The sequence below is a fragment of the Condylostylus longicornis genome, unplaced genomic scaffold, assembly GCF_029603195.1.
Source record: "Condylostylus longicornis isolate FDR11 unplaced genomic scaffold, ASM2960319v2 ptg000656l, whole genome shotgun sequence".
NCBI lineage: Eukaryota > Metazoa > Arthropoda > Insecta > Diptera > Dolichopodidae > Condylostylus > Condylostylus longicornis.
Window position 1 is genome coordinate 12,676 of NW_026578607.1, and position 18,766 is coordinate 31,441.

The 18,766-nt window shown below is 44.8% G+C and overlaps 3 protein-coding genes and 1 non-coding gene across 4 annotated transcripts; 3 read left to right on the forward strand and 1 right to left on the reverse strand.

Moving 5' to 3' along the window:
• The first annotated feature begins 4,844 nt into the window (after window positions 1–4,844).
• Window positions 4,845–4,974, forward strand: LOC129617832 (U4 spliceosomal RNA). Its single transcript, XR_008697736.1, has one exon. It is a non-coding gene; the product is annotated as a U4 spliceosomal RNA (small nuclear RNA).
• Window positions 4,975–8,199: 3,225 nt separating this feature from the next.
• On the forward strand, window positions 8,200–9,148 carry LOC129617829 (coiled-coil domain-containing protein 124). Its single transcript, XM_055532881.1, has 6 exons — window positions 8,200–8,349; window positions 8,398–8,493; window positions 8,536–8,643; window positions 8,691–8,951; window positions 9,002–9,049; window positions 9,101–9,148. The coding sequence occupies exons 1-6, from the start codon at window positions 8,200–8,202 to the stop codon at window positions 9,146–9,148; spliced, it is 711 nt and encodes a 236-aa protein (XP_055388856.1).
• Window positions 9,149–9,559: 411 nt separating this feature from the next.
• Window positions 9,560–10,699, reverse strand: LOC129617830 (uncharacterized). Its single transcript, XM_055532882.1, has 2 exons — window positions 10,001–10,699; window positions 9,560–9,907 (listed from the first exon to the last, which is right to left on the reverse strand). The coding sequence occupies exons 1-2, from the start codon at window positions 10,697–10,699 to the stop codon at window positions 9,560–9,562; spliced, it is 1,047 nt and encodes a 348-aa protein (XP_055388857.1).
• A 3,156-nt stretch (window positions 10,700–13,855) lies between these two features.
• Window positions 13,856–17,798, forward strand: LOC129617831 (uncharacterized). The gene is given in 12 exon segments (XM_055532883.1): window positions 13,856–14,005; window positions 14,226–14,606; window positions 14,680–15,564; window positions 15,566–15,802; window positions 15,804–16,148; window positions 16,191–16,371; window positions 16,420–16,665; window positions 16,714–16,781; window positions 16,783–16,995; window positions 17,042–17,146; window positions 17,194–17,503; window positions 17,551–17,798. Coding segments are annotated over 12 exon segments (3,369 nt in total).
• The last annotated feature ends 968 nt before the right edge of the window (window positions 17,799–18,766 follow it).

Here is an 18,766-nt window from a genome sequence, read left to right on the forward strand (position 1 = left end):
TATAAATGCTTGATTTTTGATTGTTCGAGCCTAATGTCTCGGTCTGCTGAACTTCTAAAATCAGACTGAAAAGTGAGTCTTCTTTTATTTAGGTTTTTAAGATGTTTCGCGCCGCACTTATCCTCACAAATCTTGTTTTGGTTTTTTCGTTGCCATCTGCCGATGTGCGTAACGCAATCGGCAAAAATTTTGCCCGACCTCCCGTGCGTACATCTCCAGCTCCGCCTCTAGAGCCTCCTGTAGATGAAACTGGACAATTCAGGCATGTTTCGATTCTTGGTACCTCAAGCTGCCTTCTTGTTTCGCAGCGTAGCTCCGATATCGGCTCGCCCACCCCCGCAGGTAACAAATCAATCAAGGTCCGACCATTGTTAACTCTTTACAGGTAGTCGCTCGAGGGGATCAATCAAAGCGGTGTCCTCCCTCATTTGAGGCGCTTGGAAAGCTTTGCGTGAAGGTTATCAATGTGCCTGCTATACCGAGATGCCCTCCACGAGCAGAATTGACGCCGGAAGGAGTCTGTGCGGCATTCATAGGTAAAAGATTTTTCTGAATCAAGTTTGTGATGCACGTGTTTTTTACTCTACAGGAAAAACGCCCCAGTGTCCTGAAAACTTCAACCGACTCGGAAATCGGTGCGAGCGGCGTGAGACTACTTCTTCGTTCAGCGTATGCAGCGACGGCTACACTCTGACTGACACCAACGAGTGTGTTGCCCCAATCGAAACTCCACCTGTTGCCGAATGTCCAGTGGGCTCAGTACAACGCGGTGACATGTGCATCATGGAGGAAGAGGAAGAACCAGAATTCACTTGTCCACCAGGTTACACATTAGAAGGGAAAAAATGCACGATTGAAGAGGTACAAACAAAAAGAGATTTCTAACTCCATGCTCTCTGTCTTCAGTTGTACAATTGCACTCCAGAGCGTCCAGGTGAGTTTTCCCTTTACCAATGTATCCTCCATGATTTTTCTTCAGTATTTCCAACTGCTCGGCCACGACCTCTTCCTACGCGTCCGCCATTTCCAACATTCACTCCTTCTGTCAACCCTCTGCCAACTTTCGTTCCAACGTTTGGACCCTTCCCAACCTTCAGCCCGACGGTTAGACCCTTGCCAACTTTCGTTCCAACGTTTGGACCCTTCCCAACCTTCAACCCGACGGTTGGACCCTTGCCGACTTTCAATCCGACGATTGCACCCTTGCCAGGTTGGCTTAGAGACCATCAGCGTTCCAACGCCTTTTTGTTTTTCAGTTCCAACGCGGCCACCATACGACGGCAAATCCAAAACTCTTCCAGTTCGTGTTTACAACAAACATTTTTCCCCTTATTATTTTTTCAGACCTTCAAAGGAGGGAACTCGGGGTGGCGACGCGCTCAAGCCTCTTCTCCCGAGTTTTCGCGCCCTATTCTTCCCCCTGCTTCCAAAGAGTTCAACCCGGAGCTGATTGATTATGTTGTTCAGGCAACGTGCAAACGGGTGCGATCGATTCTTGCTCAAAAGTTGTGCCCTCGCGGAATTTTGAATGGGAAGATGTGCAGAGTTGAAGTCGAAGGTCAGAGCAGCCCTGCCCACTTCATTAACTTGTTTTCTCTTTAGTTCCTCTCATAGAGACGTCGCTGAATTCCTTCGAAACTGACGTTCAACCTCCTCAAGAAAGATGCCCAGATGGATTCGGGTTGCTGGATCGTCTGACCTGTTTGTTATCGGGTGGGTTCATTTGCTGCATCATGAATTCTTATCATTTGACATCAGAAATAAGAAACCTCAATTATGTTTGTCCACCTGAATATGAGGATACTGGAGATAGATGCAGAATCACAACAGCTCCGACGTTGACTTGTCCACCACAATTCGTTCTTGAAGCGGCTTCAAGCAGTTGTGTTCGAACTCTGGAGGTGCGTTCATTCTTTTCTATCGGAAACAATTTCTTGTCTCCAGGCTCCTCCAATCACTGAATTTAGCGTCACCTACGCATGTGTTGGAAAAGACTGCGCGAATAATCAATAGATTATCCGCTTTCAGTCTTGATTGTTAAAAAACTCCGATTTTTTGTACTTTTCTTTGTTTTTTTCGCGTCTATTTTTTCTTTGAAGGTGAATTTTGTTTCAATCAAGTAACACCCCATTCTTGTACCACAATTCTCGCTCGTCCAGTTTCAGTTCACAATAGAGAAGTCGTAACCAAAGCACTACAGCTATTTTTCGGATGTGCTGCCTACGATGTTGAAGTAATTCAATCTTCTTCTTCTAAAAAATGGTCTTCATACCATCACATCAATTCTTATTCTTCGAAGCGCCCCATTGAAATACGAGATCATGGACTTTCCATCCTCCAACGAATCCAAGATTGATCCACTTCGATCCAGCCAACTGAGCGATCTGACCCTCAGCCGAAACAGCCCACAGTTGATTGTACTCATCGAACGCGATGGCTTCTGGTCTTAGTCCTTGTGGAAGGGGCTGAAGCATTCCACTTGATAACAAGTCGATATCAGATGCATTACCTTCGAATCCCATTTTTTCCCTTCTGCGTTCCATTTTCCAAGTTCCCGTGTTGAGTTAAGAGCGTAAATCTCGTTCTTTCTATCCATCTGATTCAATCAAATAGATTGATCGTCGATAATTGTTAACTTACAGTAATTCCAATAACCTTTCTGTACCTTCCCAATACAACTTCCCATGTGTATCCTGTCCACTTAGCGATCCCCCCCTGAGTGAATCAAATCAAATGGAACTTGTGTTTGTCTCTCACATGTTGGAAGACAACCCCAGAGTTGATCATCCTTATCGAAACAGAAGTCAGTCAACGATCTGTGTCCCAGATTTCCAAGAACTCTCCACCCTTTTTTCGTCAGTCGAGCAAGACGACCATCACTGCTAAGCGACCAGAACCTGTTATCCTGCAAGACGAACATCAACATCGAACTCAATGTTCTTACTGGTGCGTATGCAATTTTCATGATGTCCCAACCGGGGCGTGGTCTTTTTTCTGTCCAGCCAAATCCGTTCCAAGCTCCCAGCATTCCTTTCGTATCAACAACAACTGCCCCATGCAGTAAGCTCAATCCGCCCTTAGCGTCGTATAGTCGGCGATCCAGACTGGCAGCACTCAACGCAAGCGACGATCCTGCTGAACAAAACTTCTCCAAATGAGTCACCGATACCTTTACCTTTTTCCTGCTCATCATCCAAATTCCCGTCTTCATTCTGCATCAAACAAAAATCTCTTTTGATTCAGTCGCACTTGTAGTTACTTCATCGCGCGTTGAGGCGCTTGATAAAATCTCTCCTTGAGATTTTTCGTCCTGTTAGAATTGATTCATTGCGATTGCTTCTTTCAGCTTGTTTGTCTCACCTGGAATTCCTTCGCAGCTTGAAGTCGTTTTAGCGTGTCTTCTGCTTGAGAGCGGAACTGTTCTCTCAAGACAGGCGGCGGGTAGAGTTTGAACGAGTCTTGCGGACCCAGAAACTGTTCTTGACGAAATCCTGCGAAAAACGCGTGAAGCAGAGAGACAAATCGACTCACCATTTGAACTTGATCGGGAGGCACTGTTTGAAATTGGTCTCGCAGATTGAAGCGGGGAAAACGCGTTGTGTCGCCATTCAAGGAGTGATTGGCTTGATGGGAAGCAGTGCTGAGGCCTGAAATGCGGCTTGGAATCAAGTTTGTGGACGTGCTGGAAATAATCTGAAGAGTCCACACTTGCACATGCCTATTAATGAGACGTTGATACAGAAGCAAGAGCGATAGATGAATAAACTAAAACTTAAAAATTAGGTTGACAGATGGATTTCATTGGCAGAAGAACAACTAACGGGTTCCGAAGCTTTTAGAAGATGTTCTTCAGAGTGAAGCATCATACTGATCATTTCAATCAAGAAAAGCGCGAAGTTCAAACACAGAGGTGTCTGTCGAGCTTCACGGAAATGTATATTCGGACAGACTGATGTGGAATTGTTGACTATAGATAGTCACCCAAAGATTGGTGTGCGGTCTAGTATCGTGGGGAACGGGCTTCTTCAGCTTGATTTCGCTGCATGCGTGGATGCGTGCGACGGGAAATGGCGAGTTTGTGGCCGGACGTGTAGGAAAGCATGAGACGACGAAGACGGCGCGCGAAGCAGGAGTTGGCGTTGCTTCGTTGGCCGTGACGTCAGTAGATGAGCCAGGCTCGTTCGAGGAATTTGAAGGGGGTGGTGTTCCCTCGCCTTCAATGTCAAAGTGGTCATTGGAACGTGGATGCTCCATTTTACGTAGTCGAGAGTACGTGCTGACTGTAGTTTAGTGGGTGCACACTTGTAATTAGGTGTGGGGCACGCAGGTTCAATTAGCTGCCTCTAGCCTCAAAGAAAATGCGTAAGTCGCGGATGCGCTGCGTTCTTATAGCAAGTTCGTGTTGAGAATGCCAATGTTGCTTGTTTGTACCATGCAGGGTGATTGGGGCGCATGCTTCAGGCGAAGCCAAAAAAACCACGTAGAAAGAAATAATTCGATGATGATGGTCGTGAGCGTGATGCGTAACGTGGCTGCAAAGAAATGACAAATCCGTGTTGTTGGACTTACTGATTTAATGAGATAGGACTAGGTACTGAGGCTGAGAGAAGCGACGCGAGTGTACTGTTAAACTGAACTGAACGACGCTCAGCTAGCGGCATTCCAATACACCACAGACGGCGCGAATGCTCTAGCGCTTTCTAGCCGTTCTCAATCTCATTGGTCCCTCAGTGCAACAATACGTCTTTCAGGATCTCTGGCACGTCTGCTGCATCGCATGAGCATCTCCCCAATTTATTGAAGATGCTGAGTTAACCAGAGGAGATCGTTCGTCATATATCAGTATCCTTGCGGGAGGGGCAGTGTGGCTACACGTGACGCCTTGCGGATGTGCCATTATTGCTAGTTGAAAACTACTCCAATTCCTGTCTGAAAGTTCGAAAGAGCTATCAGCAATTTTTGAAGGCTCTAGGGCTGACAGCCGGAAGAAGTAGAATTTCGAAATAAAATTTGATGATTTCTTGTGTAAGAGGCTTTTATTTCAAGAAGTGCTCTGGTGATAAAAACCAATAAATCAACAGGAAGATCAAACTTGAAGAAAGCAGTTGAATAGAAAGAGCTTTCTGTTCTCAGGCTATTGATCAAGAGGATGCTTTCTAAATCCACATCCTTGAGTGCAAAGGTCCAAACATGTTCTAATCATCTTCTTGTCTCCACCATATTTTGAAATGGTTTCAGACGCCAAACGCGACAGTCCAGCCTGCGATGAATTCAGTCTCTTCCATCAATAAGAGAAATTCCTACGCTTTCACCTTGAGACTCTCTGCACGTCACATGGCAGCTTTTGTAGCACTCTGACCTAAATCAACACAAACATCTCGCAAATTGGATGTCCCACATGATTTCGCTCACTTGGTTTTTAAATCCGGAAAATCGCACCCCATTTTGCAGAATTCCCGTGCTTCCCACACAATGGATTCATCCTTTCCCGCAAAGTGCTTTGCGGAGGTCAAACAACGATTGTAGCAGGAAGCTGGGAAGAAGTCAACCTCCGTCAGGTACGTTGAGAAAAACTGAAATCAGACATTCTACAAAGGAATTCAATTAGCGACCTACGGTGGACATTTCGCGTCCCCATTCCAACCAACTTCTGTATCTTTCAGAGAAACTCTGCGACATAAGTTTAGACTCAACAAAAAGGCACAAAATCCAATTATTTCAGGACAAAAGGCGGTTCACACTATCTAGACAAAAACGATCTGCAATAGGGAAAGTGAAGAACCATCGTTCAGCCAATCATTCACCTAAAACAGTCAAGCAGAGCTTCTGGGTTTTCTTCTTGTATTAAATGCCCACTCTTCACTGAAACCGTCGCTACAGAATTCTGAACCAGAGGCACTCTACCAGGGAAAGCCAGAGACTCACCGATGGGTCCTTTCTGAATCCTGCAATCAAGCGGCGCCGATCTTTTCCAGAAACAATTCTATCGTCTGTTGCTGAAACGACGAGAATCGACGAATCTCGAACAGCAAGCTTGGAATTTGGAGTCTGAAATACAGAGAAATTGAATTAATCACTAATAAAAAGCAAGTACCTTGGAAACAATTTCTGATAAGGCTTCAAAGTATCTTGGGTGTGCCGATGGAAGTTGATAAGCCAGCTTGCTCTCATCAGTCAGTTTCGATGGATTTGACCATCCGCGCTTTAAAAAGAATTCCCCTAATTCTGATTTAATGAGCGATAATGAGAGAGAACGTCCAATAGAGGTTCGAACAATAGTGCGTATGAATTTCGTCATTCCAGCCTCCCCAAGACATGGAGCTGGAGAGACGAGAAGCACACCCTTGATGAGATCGGGTCGATGCTCCAGACATCGAAGTGCAATTCCGCAAGCACTTCCACTTGAAACGATATAAACAGGCAAAGCGGCATGAGATGCAAAGTGGTCAGCTAGAGCGAGTGATACAGCGACCGAAAATTCATCAGAATAGGGGTCGTACTAAAGAAGAATGACCAGATGGGAACATTGCAGGATTCAATACCTCAATGTTGTTGAGAACAACAGTCGTTCCAGGCCAGGGACGCTCCGTGAATCCAAATCCGCATCGATCGAAAGAAATAACTCGTGAACCCGAAGATCCAATCTGGGACAAGAGGGGCGCTAAGCGCTTCCAAGTGAAGAGCCACGATCCAAATGGGTGGAATAAAACGAACAAAGCCGACGGGGGGAAAGACGAAGAAGGGATGCTTTCAGAGTGTTGACTGCTGAAAGCTTCATGTATGGAAACGTGGAATAGAAGCTACGAAAACAAAGAGTGAAGCTTAGGGTTGTAAATGGCTACAAAAAAACATTCAAGATATCGAAGACTGACTCCCCCGATTTTGATAAATTGAGCTTCATTCAAAAATGGAGGAGAATCGGCGTTCCAACCAAGGAGTCGAGCGCCTTCAACAGTATTGTTTGAAAAGTAAGAAAGCGGAGCGGGATATGGAGGAACAACCAACTCTGTCAAAGCTGCGTTGCAAGATGGAAGTCTATTGGGAAGATTTTTGATCCAATGCTCGCAATTGTTTGTTGGATTCAACTGTTGGCCACACGCTCCTTTCTCATCATCATCAATTGGGACGTAACATGTTGAAGAATTTGAGGCTCGTGTTAGCAGGCGACTCAACAATGGCAGGTGAGGATCATCAGGGCGATGCACTGCAGCAACGAGCCGCCGTTCACGGGAATATAAAGCGCGCTTTCTTCTTCGGCTTTCAGATGTCCAGAGAGCCACCCACTCAGCAATAATGAGCAGACATTGGAGCTGAAAAACAACAGAGTGTGGGATAAGAAGACGGCCCGATTTACCGCGATGAACGAAACCACCACTGCATCAGTTTGGAAGAAGAATTTGACGACGGCGACAATCAGTGAAGCACTCGAAACAACTCCCATTAGAATTTCAACCCAAATTCCAGCCTTTCTTCGATTCCAGAAACAAACATTTACACAAATTATCCGTATAATTGAGAGACAAAGTAAATCGATAACTGTACTACGATCAATGCTCCAAGAAGGCCGAATCACACTGGCTCGTATGATAACGGTAAACGAACAAAAGAAATCGAAGAAGCTTAAGAGCCGTGCCAGCTGTGTCGTGACAAGGAAGAAGAGACATTGTCCCAAAAACCAAGCCGCTAAACAATAGTTCATCAGGCAACCATCACTGCACATATCAATGAGCAATCTCCTCATTGATTTCCATCGTTGGGGTGGCTCTTCATCTTCCCAATTGGCTAATTCGTGGAGAAGTGCTAAATGATCTTCGGGAGATGCGGTGGCAACAGCAGTTGCAGCGGATAATGACAGTGCGGGGGAAAGTGGGTTGCCAGAGTGAAACACATCACAACAATCACCATGGGATGAGATTTTGGGGCGCGGTGTGCTTTCGCAGTGAAGAATGACATGAAGAGGGAGTATTGAGTTGGTGGTCCAGAATCGCTTCTGAGACGAGGAGCGGGGGCCTCAGGGTGTTGCTGCAGGCAGGGGATATGATCAAAATTGCTGATTGACGACGCAATAGACGAGAGAGCTGGGGAGGCATATTGAAGACGCTCAACGTCACAAGCGTTGCTGTCGCTCATTATTAAAAGGAATTGTTCACCAGTTTTCTAGGAGACCCTACCAGGTCTGACTTGCCTGGTTGAATCGAGATGCCGAATTGGGGAGCGGGACACTCTAAAGCTGTTGAGTCGCGGCAGAAAAAGGCAGCCGTGAAAGAGGAACAAAGAGAGAATGAACGCAAGCGTGCCGAAGATGCTAAATGGAAGGATGAAGTGACGGAAGCTGTGTTTTCCAAAAAAGTGAGAAGCGTCTGACTTCATGATTGACGCAACCATGTTCGTCAGGAGGACCAAGCTGCAAAGCTACAAGAAAAAGCCCAGAAGAAAGCAGAATTGAAAGCCTTGGCAGACAAAGAGGAAGCTCAATTTGTTTCACACAAGAAGGTGAGAGTTTGAGAAAATATGAATTTAATAGATCCGCGTTAGGCCAGTGAAGCTCCAGCGAAACTAACAAGATCTCAGATTCAGCAGAGGGCGCTCTTTGCAGCGACAATGAGAAAAAAAGAAGAAGAAGCAGAACAAGAAGCTGCTGACGTGAGGTGTTTATTGGTTTGTTTGATCGTATCTGTTCTCTGCGGCAGGATGTGTTCAAACTGGCGAATCCAAATCGACTTAGAGCAGAAGAAGAGAGAATTGCTAGAGAGAAAGGACAAGAATATGTTGCAGCATCAAGTGTTGCAGAATTTGTTGATCAGTTGAATCCAGACGACGCGGATCGATTTCCAACAAAACGAATGAAAGCGGGTATGGTGATGGTGTTGAACTCAAGAACACAACAAACTTGTTTCTATCAGGCCTATAACGCATATGAGGAAGAATGGATCAATAAGTTGAAATCAGAGGCAAGCGTCGTGTGGCTGGAGTTCTGAGTTGATTTTGTTATCTGATGCAGAATCCAACACTGAAGCGGTCGCAGATGAAGGAGAGGATTTGGAAACAGGTACTTAGGTTCTGGTTGGACTCTGACTCTGACTCTGGACTCTCATTTTAGTGGCAAAAAGCTCCTGAAAATCCAATGAATCAAGCTCAACCACAATAGTGTTTATTGGAAAATTGCTTGGTTGCTGTTTTCTCAAAACTGCAAGCGGAAGAAAATCCAAAAAGAGCGAAAATTAAATTCCTTCACTCGAGCAAACTTCCCATTGATGATCCTGTTGTTTGATCTGTGCGTTTAGATTCGTGTAATTTGACACAAGAGAACCATTCTTAAATACTCCATAAATGCGGCTAGGGTCCCCCTCCGACTTCAGCCTGAGAACTGAGATGAGAGGAGAACAGAGAATTGATTGCGTACCATTTGAGAGCGTGACTTTTACTCAAAAAGAATCCATCCTCAACACGATTACCATTGTCTTTGTGAGTTCGGCTCATTAGGGGTTGAGGATAACGAGCATTACGAACAATTCTCTTGGAAGCGATCGTATAAACTGCAACGCTATCAGGCGTTTCATCAGGGGGGGGGTTGATTTTCTTCCCTGTCTAAATTTTCATCATAATCATGATCCTGATGTTTGTTCTTTCTTTTCATCTTCTCCTTCCATTTGAAGCATCCATCCTCAAAATCGTATGCCACTTTGTCTTCCTTCATCTCTCTTTCCAAGTGACGTTTTTTGTTTCCTCTCCTTTCTGCTTCACTCCTTTCAGTTGACGCTGCTTTCACCTCTTGATCATGCAAATCGGATTCATCAAGACCAAACAAACGAGGATCGAGTCCAAATTTCCTCAATAATCCGACGTCAGACAATCGGGGATTTTCACGAATTCGTTGCAGAACTTTTCGACTCAATCGATTTGTAGTCTGAAAGACAATTCAAGAAAAATTCAGTATTCTATTTCTAAGATTCTAGTCCAATATTTTTGTTTGGCTGCTTCTCATATTTTTATTCTGTACCCTGATGTCAGATGGCTCCATCTCCGAATCGTATCTTCCCCTTCGAGTGACAAATTCCAGGAATTCAAACTCATCCTCATCATCATCAGATTCGTATTCGTCAAATCCGCGCCTTTCTCGTTCTTGTCGCATCAATTCACGTTCAATCAATTCCTCTTCATCTATGAATCGCCGTTTCCCTCCTTTGCTTTTCTTTTTGTCTAAATAGTCTTCACAGTCATGATTGTACCAGTACTCATCGCAACCATCACTCCAAAAGAATCGTTTATCGAACTCCTTTTCCTTTGAAGTCTGAGGTTTTTCTGTAGCGCGCGGTTTTCTCTGTTTCTCGCGCTTTGACTCTGGCTGCGTCCAAACATCCCCCCAATGAAATGCTGAAGCTCTCCCAGCTTGCTCAAATGGAGAAGTGGAAGAATTGGAAGTATTGGAAGGATTGGAAGGATTGGAAGCACGAGACGTGAATGTAGACGAAGGCCGTCGTTTGTAGTGCGTTGCATACTGGGTGTCATACGCACTCCGATTCTTCGTCAATGTTTGATAGGCATCATTAATTTGTTTGAATTTTGCGTCCCCACCTGTTGTATTAATATCGGGATGACACGATTTCGCAAGCTTAAAAAATGCCGATTTGATTTGTTCTGTTGTCGCTTTGGGGCTTATTGATAACCTCTTGTAAAAATCAACAAAAGGCGCGGCCATGACAAATTGTTTGATCAAAGGATCCCATTCTGTGGTTGACTCAATTCAGGCAAATCAATTCAACTGTGGCTAACTACAAATCTAATAGATCCCTGATTAACGTGCACATGGTTCACAGATGGTCTAAACTGGTTTTGATCTTGTGTCGGAGATACGTGATGCTGCAGAATGTTTTTTTTAAAGCATCAAATATTGAAGAAGCATCTCCAACGTCAGCCAGAGTGCCTGAGGAGAACAATTTTCAGAAACGCCTTGAAAGAGACCGCACTCACCCTCTGTTGGTAAAATGCAAAATTCCTCCTTCGGCTTCTGGATGAACCTTCTGAAAATCAAAAAATTAGATTCAGCAAAACGTGATTCTGCCACCTAAAGCATGACGGAATTGCTAAGGGAGTAAGATCTCCGGTGGGATGCCAGATCTGTGACTCGAATGGGGCCAAATGCAATTCGTTTGGACTTGACGATCTGCAAAGAATCGATCATGAAAAATACCGCACGAACCCTTCATCGAACCTTCAAACGAAAATAATCCATTAATACGTGAAGGCATCGCTGAGGTGCCTCAACTATATGAAGTCGAATCCATGCTGTTCGAAATCCTCGAGAGAGAACTTCAACCCAAACAGCCCCATAGTCGATTCCATTGATGGTGGCGCCATTCCTAAAACGGGAATAATAATTGCACCATGAGCAATAGAAATCACCAAATGCTCTTCAAACAGTCTGCTGGCATCGCGCCAATAACTTTCATTCGATGAACCTGATGAGAAAAAATGCCTTGCTTCAATAATTCAAGCGTCTCACACTTTGGATGTTTGATTTCGGATCAGCAAGATTTCGAGCGAATTCAGGATCATTCGTCATTAAGACCAAACCCTCGAGGCGTTTCTCCAGGGGTCTCTGAAATTGACGCAATTAACAGCCACGTCGAAGCTTCTCACCACGATGGAAACGTGAGGAGGAAGAAACAGCGGAAACCGTCTAGCGAGACTCAAATCAGTGTCTTCCCCAGTTTTCTCTCACCCATCTTCTTTCTGATGTAAAACACTTCGGGATTCGATCCAATCCCTAAGAGTTGGAACGTTCTGAGGGATAAACAACTTCATCGAATACAAACTAAATTCCTTTACCGGGAGAGTTGCTTCACACATCACATGGGCAGGTTTCCTCACGCCCCATAATTGCGTTGAAAACGTTCATAGGAATCTCTTTACCTACAAAAGACATTCACGACATCATTATCATTGTTCAGGCACCCCGAAATCGGACAACGGCTTCTGAATGAACTTGAACATTGGACGTAACGATTTTTCCATCCACCTGAAAAATGGATAACGATTTTGTTGAACGCTGCCTTACTTCAACTTCCCCGTTCCTGATTGCCCCTTGTGCTGATTTTTCATTCGCTAATCCACACAAGACGAGACGATGGGATAACGAATCACAAACCCTGAAAAGACGACGGGCTCCGTTCAAATTTTGGATTGTTATTCTGACGTTTTTCGTAGTTGCAAGCTAACCGCCTTGTGCACCATAGCAGTCACGGAGAACTTGTTTGTTTTGACACATAAAACACGAAAAATAGAGTTTCGCTCTCCTAAGAAGCATCTCGCCTAACGCCGTTAAGATCTTTGATCGTGCTGCTTTGAGCTTGATGACTGGCAACCACCTCATCAAGGACAGGCAATTGAGGATGGGGGTATTGAGCCACGCAAGCCAACCGATGAAGGAACCGGCAAGGCGGCTGGTGGAGAGGGAGGAGAACCATTTTGTAGAACGTAAACGAGAATGATCACAGCGCCAACAAGGAGCGTGAGCAATATCATGAAAAAATTTCTGAAAAAGAAGTTTAATTGTGTCACTTGAAAATTCCATACCGTCTACGTGCTCTTTGTTTCAATATGTTTGCTCTTCGTAGTTCGTCTACAGCAGATCCTGTTGAATTTTTAATGTTCATAATATTCGAATCAATTAAGTCGAGATCCTCCTGTTGCTCATTAATGAGATGAGCTAACTCGCGGAATACATGCGATATTTGAGACAATTGGGCCTTGATGCGATTAACTCCACGAAGTCTTTCCTTCGATACATACAACTAAAAAACAAGCAATAAGTGAGAGAGAAGGCGTCAGTCTTACATCCAAATCATCGTTTTGGCGATCAACCGTAAGGTGCCATCCATCCAAATACGATGCTGATCGCACAGATCCGCGGGATAAAAGCCCAGAAAGCTCCTCATCCTCTTCGCTAAAGTCATCGTCTGCTGCTCCGGAGTTCGTCCTTCCCTGGCGCGATGAATACAAATAATCATCTTCTAGGAAATCATCAGTTGTTGTCTGAGGATGAGACAATCTACTTTGAGCGCTACGATGAGGATCGGGGGATGTTGCTGTTGACGTGCTTGCTGATGTTGGGCGGGATCGAGATTCTGTTGACGTTGGGGAACTCCCTGCAGCTGTCGAGCAAGATGACGACGACATTGCCTTCTTGATTCCACCATAAGGGCCAGGCTGCTCGTCATCTAGATCATCATCTTCATCATAAAAACTGCGTCTAACGGTGACTGGGGGGAGAGGCGGAACAAAGTCATTGAATGCTTGTTCTGTTGAGTGCTGATGGTTCAGAGGAGACACAACAGGTAGCCTGGGAGAATCGGCACCACCCTTCCATCTACGAGAGGCGCCATGAGAAGATGAGAAAGTGGAAATCTCCTTACTGTTTAGGTTGGCTTTTGCCAGTTACAACACTAAGGCTATGATCTGCTAAGGGTTGCTGCTCGGATAGCTGTGCTTGAGATGTTCTTGACATCGGGCTATTTTTTGGGGTAGTTTCAAATGCCGATTCTGCAGAAAAAACAAACTAATTTGAAGTTGAGGCGAATTCTTACCTTCTACAGAAGAGATGTTCTCTCCTAGCCTAAAAGCCAAAGCATCTCTGAATGACATCTCAGAATAGTTATAAATCGCAAATATAAGACACTATCCAGCTTTAAATTTAAGTTTTTACAAAATTCAATTCAACCAGAATTGTTTTGAACAGTTCAAAAAATCGGAACCAAAATATGGTTATAATTTTGGCTCCTGATCAAATTGAATGTGCCTTTTAGGCGCCCCAAATTGATCAGTAAATTTAAGGATCATATCCTGATCGTCCATAATGTCGGCTGAAAGGACCAGAGCGCGCCGTAGCCGTTCTCCTTCAGATGCTTTAGACGATGAGGAACGACGGAAAGCGAGAAGGACGTCTGGTTATGAGGTTTCACAGTTTGAATCTCGCGATCGCACGAAACCTTCCATTCGACAGTTTGTTCGTAGGGATGCAGGTGACTTCCTTCCTCCTCCCCCGTTAAAAAGGTCCCCGCGAAACAGATCCTCCTGACCGGAGGCAGTCGGGTCGTAACAGATATCCAACTGGATCGACCCGTGCACCAGACTCTGGCAGCACACCCGACCATTCCTCCCCGAATTCCTCTTGTAAAGTGAGCAACGCGATCTTCATAGGCTAACTTTGACATTTCCTTTCGTAGTATAGCGTCTGGGAGCAGAGACGATCGATGGCAGGTTGCACTCCCCTCTTATTTCGTGGAAATCGAGCTCCAACCCCTTGCATAAAGTCACGCGGGGAGTCACCACTCGACGTTAGAGACGATGTTTCTCAATTTCAAGCACCTCCGGGACCGCCGCTTACGAATATCACCGACCGCTTACTCGACTTCGCAGAAACAGATGAAACGAAGTGGCGCAGTCGGATGCTTGATGAAGCAGAGCTTGGGCTTGATTTTGAGGAGCTTCGTAATGTGGATCGTCAATGGTACGATTCTGAGGAGAGCAATTATTTCCAGCACGAGGGACGTTATGAAGAGGATTTGGCACTTGCAGACAAGGAGGAACATTTAAAGTATCGACAGGTATTGAAAGCACTCCTTAAATATCTCATTCATGAAATGCCACTTTGACTTGCTCATGACTGCGCGTCTTCAGGGTCAACTTGACACGATGCGTCGACGTCAAAAATTAAATCTTCGAGAAAGTGTCCGAAATGCTGATCAACAGTTATGGGAGATGAATAGGCTTCGACAGTCTGGTCTCTCTGCTTCATCGATGGGACTTTCGAAAGACGATTCAACGTTGCAGTCGCTGTATGAATTGCCAACAGCAGATATTGATAGCGATGCAGCAGTTCATGTTCTCGTTCGAGAGTTAAAGCCTCCATTTCTTGACGGAAGAATTACTTATACGACCCAAATTGATCCCGTTTCTGTTATAAAGGATCCCACTTCAGATTTAGCGGTCTTAGCGAAGCGAGGCAGCGCTGTCTTGCGTCATCTCAGAGATGAGGAAGACAAAACGAAAATGAGACAGAGATTTTGGGAAGTATCTGGAACGACGATGGGAAATATCGTGGGGGTTGCTCAAAAGGAGAAAACCAAAGAAGAGCTGCAGGAGGAACAAGAAGCCGTGGAGGCAGCATCTGCGAATGACGAGGATGATGTTAAAAACAATTATAAGAAAGGGTCTCAATTTGCGAAGCTTTTAACGTCACAGAAAGACACAGCGGTCTCTGAATTCGCAAGGAATCGGACTCTCGCAGAACAAAGACGCGCGTTGCCGATTTATGAAGCTCGTGATGAGTTTCTCTCTCTTCTGAGAAGCCATCAAATTGTGATTGTTGTCGGTCAAACAGGAAGTGGAAAAACAACCCAATTAACGCAATATCTCCATGAAGACGGATACACACGATGTGGGATTATTGGATGCACTCAACCCCGTCGTGTTGCTGCAGTCTCTGTAGCAAAACGTGTTGCTGATGAAATGGAAGTCGTTCTTGGAGATGAAGTTGGATACGCGATACGATTTGAAGATTGTTACTTCTTCTAAGACGATCATTCAGTACATGACCGATGGAATTCTACTTCGTGAATCCCTGATTGATCCTGATCTTGATCGCTATTCTGTCATTGTTATGGATGAGGCGCATGAACGATCGCTCAATACAGATATCCTCTTCGGAATCCTGAGAGGCGTTGTGGCACATCGACATGATTTTCGGCTGATCGTGACATCAGCGACGATGAATGCAGAAAAATTTTCTGCTTTTTTTGGCTGGTGTCCCCATTTTTGACATTCCAGGGCGAACTTTCCCCGTTCGAGTGGAGTACGTCAGAACGCCTGTCGATGACTACGTTGATTCAGCTGTTCAGCGCGCCTTGCAGATTCATTGCTCTCTTGCTGGAGGAACCACTGAGGGCGGCGGGGGAAGCAGCGACGGAGGGGGAGACATTTTAATTTTTATGACTGGGCAGGAAGACATTGAAGCAACTTGTCTTCTTCTTGCTGATCGTGCTGCAAAATTAGGAGAAAAGATTCCTCCATTGAGCGTCATGCCGATTTATTCCACACTCCCCGCAGATCTGCAGGCTAAAATATTTCAACGAAGTGACAACCGCAAGGTGAGCATCTAGAGTGAAAATATCTGATTTAATTGGTTTCAGGTGATTGTTGCAACAAATATCGCAGAAACATCATTGACAGTAGATGGTATTCGTTACGTTATTGATTGTGGGTATTCAAAATTAAAAGTTTATAATCCTAAAATCGGAATGGACTCGTTGCAAATTACACCAATATCGCAAGCAAATGCGCGGCAACGTTCAGGTCGAGCAGGGAGAACAGGTAGGGCGCGCATTTTGGGGTGGAGGTCTGACGGTTTCTATTTTGTAGGGCCTGGCGTCTGCTATCGCTTGTATACGGAGCGCGCTTTTGTTTCTGAGATGTTTGAAAACAACATTCCAGAAATACAGCGCACTAATCTGTGCCATACAGTTTTGTTGCTTAAGTCGCTTGGGGTTAAGAATTTACTCGAATTTGATTTCATGGATCCTCCCCCACAAGAAACAATTCTTTCATCAATGTATCAATTGTGGGTCCTGGGTGCATTAGATAATCTTGGGAGTCTCACAGAAACAGGTAATCTTGCCGAAAATGAGCAATTTTATAACATTGTTTGTCTTCAAGGTTCACAAATGGTTCAATTCCCTTTGGACCCTCCTCTTAGCAAAATGCTTCTTACGGCTTCAACATTGAAAATGCGCAGCAGAAGTGTTGATTATTGTCTCCATGCTGTCAGTTCCTTCAGTTTTTTATCGTCCTAAGGATCGAACTGAAGAAAGCGATGCAGCACGTGAGAAGTTTTTCGTCGCTGAATCAGACCATTTGACTCTATTGAATGCGTATCTCCAATGGAAGCGCAATAATTGCTCACCTCAATGGGCCAACGATCATTTTGTTCATCAAAAGGTAAGATTCACGCTAGAATAGCGTCTGTGTAATATTTCCACAACAGGCAATGAAGAAAGTCCGAGAGGTTCGATCTCAGCTTCTAGATATAATGCAGCAGCAGAAAGTTGAGCACATTTCATCGGGAACTGATTGGGACGTTGTTAGAAAAGTAAGCTTTGAAATTTGCTTGAATTTTATGATCCTGTTGTTGTCAAGGCAATTTGTTCTGGGTATTTTCATAATGCTTCAAAATTACGAGGAATTGGCGAATATGTGAATCTCATTACATCAATTCCTTGTCACTTGCATCCAAGTTCATCGCTATTTGGGGCGGGCGTTACTCCTGAATACATCGTCTACCATGAAGTTGTTCTGACAACAAAAGAGTACATGCAGAACGTCACTGCTGTTGAACCCCAATGGCTCGCTGAATTGGGCCCAATGTTCTTTTACTTGAAAGAATCAACATCATCCCTCGCAGATAAGCGACAAGAAGAAAGGGAAGCAATTTCAGCTCAAGAACGAGGTGAGTTTCGCTGATATAAGCGCTTGAGTGTTACGATGCATCTTCAGAGTTCCAAATGAAAATGAGTGAAGATATGAGGAAACGAAAAGAGACAGAATTTCTAGAAGGTCAACGACAGCAATCAGGATTCAGAATAGCGACGCCAGGAATCAAAGTGTCACGATTCAAAACTCCTTTAACTTCAACCTACGCGAGAAACAATATGACATGTAGACCAGACACTCCGCTGCCATCGGAACGGCATGTGTCTCGCCCAGAGACACCGCGACGGTTGCATCATCTTTGTGATGAGTAGTGAGTGCACGTCTATTTTTCCGAACTATCGATCAAACAAAACCGAGTAGACTGGTTTTCTTCTTTGAGTGGTCAATCAGACCAGTCCTGAATTGCAGGAAGGTTTTCTTTGACATGTTGTCGGTCCCATTAATATCTTTTTCACGCCGTCTTGCTTTTATTCCAACTTCCATCCAGAAAGCGAGAATGTCTACAGATGCTTCTGTATTGCTGGTTTCTCGTTTAGAAGGCGCTGTTGCGTTACTCAGGTGAACAACGTTGTACAGAGAACTCTGCACGCTTCTACCCAATAGCGTCCCATTCTATTAAACCCCTTTCGATCAGATTGAACCGTCCAAATCAGTTGAACGCTTTGAACCAAGAACTTTGCGACACATTGTTAGCCACATTGAAGGGTCTCGATCAAGATGAAAGTGTTCGAGCTATTGTGCTTGCAGGGGGAGAAAAAGCATTCGCAGGTGAGCAGAATGGCAAAGAAAGTATCAACGGCGCTTAAATAGCTGGTGCGGACATCGTTGCGATGGAAAAGTACAAATCGACGGAAGACGCAATTGCAAAAGATCTCTTGGGGAAATTCGATGAAATGAAAATGATCAAGTAGGGATCGAGGTGAATAGATAACTCCTGGTGTTCGTTGATCAGAAAGCCAGTGATTGCTTCGGTGAAGGGATTCGCTCTTGGTGGTGGCTGTGAATTGGCTATGATGTGTGACATTATCTATGCATCCAGTACCGCTAAATTCGGCCAACCAGAACTGAATTTGGGAACCATTCCTGGAATGGGAGGAACTCAACGCTTGACTCGAGCAGTCGGGAAAAGCAAAGCCATGGAATGGATCCTTTCATGTCGTCGGTTTACTGCATATGAAGCTGAGCGGGCAGGTGAGAGCGTTTGACACCTTCTTTATGCAACCACCCTGATGCAGGTCTCGTCTCCAAAGTTATTGAGCCGCCTGAAGATGTCGATTCC

Bases quoted from the DNA above. Each gene is read 5' to 3' on its own strand.
- LOC129617829 (XM_055532881.1), top strand. From the start codon at position 8,200: ATGCCGAATTGGGGAGCGGGACACTCTAAAGCTGTTGAGTCGCGGCAG. The intron at 8,494-8,535 runs GTGAGAGTTTGA...GATCCGCGTTAG, and splicing joins AATTTGTTTCACACAAGAAG to GCCAGTGAAGCTCCAGCGAA. The intron at 8,644-8,690 runs GTGAGGTGTTTA...TCTCTGCGGCAG, and splicing joins CAGAACAAGAAGCTGCTGAC to GATGTGTTCAAACTGGCGAA.
- LOC129617830 (XM_055532882.1), bottom strand. From the start codon at position 10,699: ATGGCCGCGCCTTTTGTTGATTTTTACAAGAGGTTATCAATAAGCCCC. The intron at 9,908-10,000 runs GTACAGAATAAA...ATTGTCTTTCAG, and splicing joins TGGAGCCATCTGACATCAGG to ACTACAAATCGATTGAGTCG.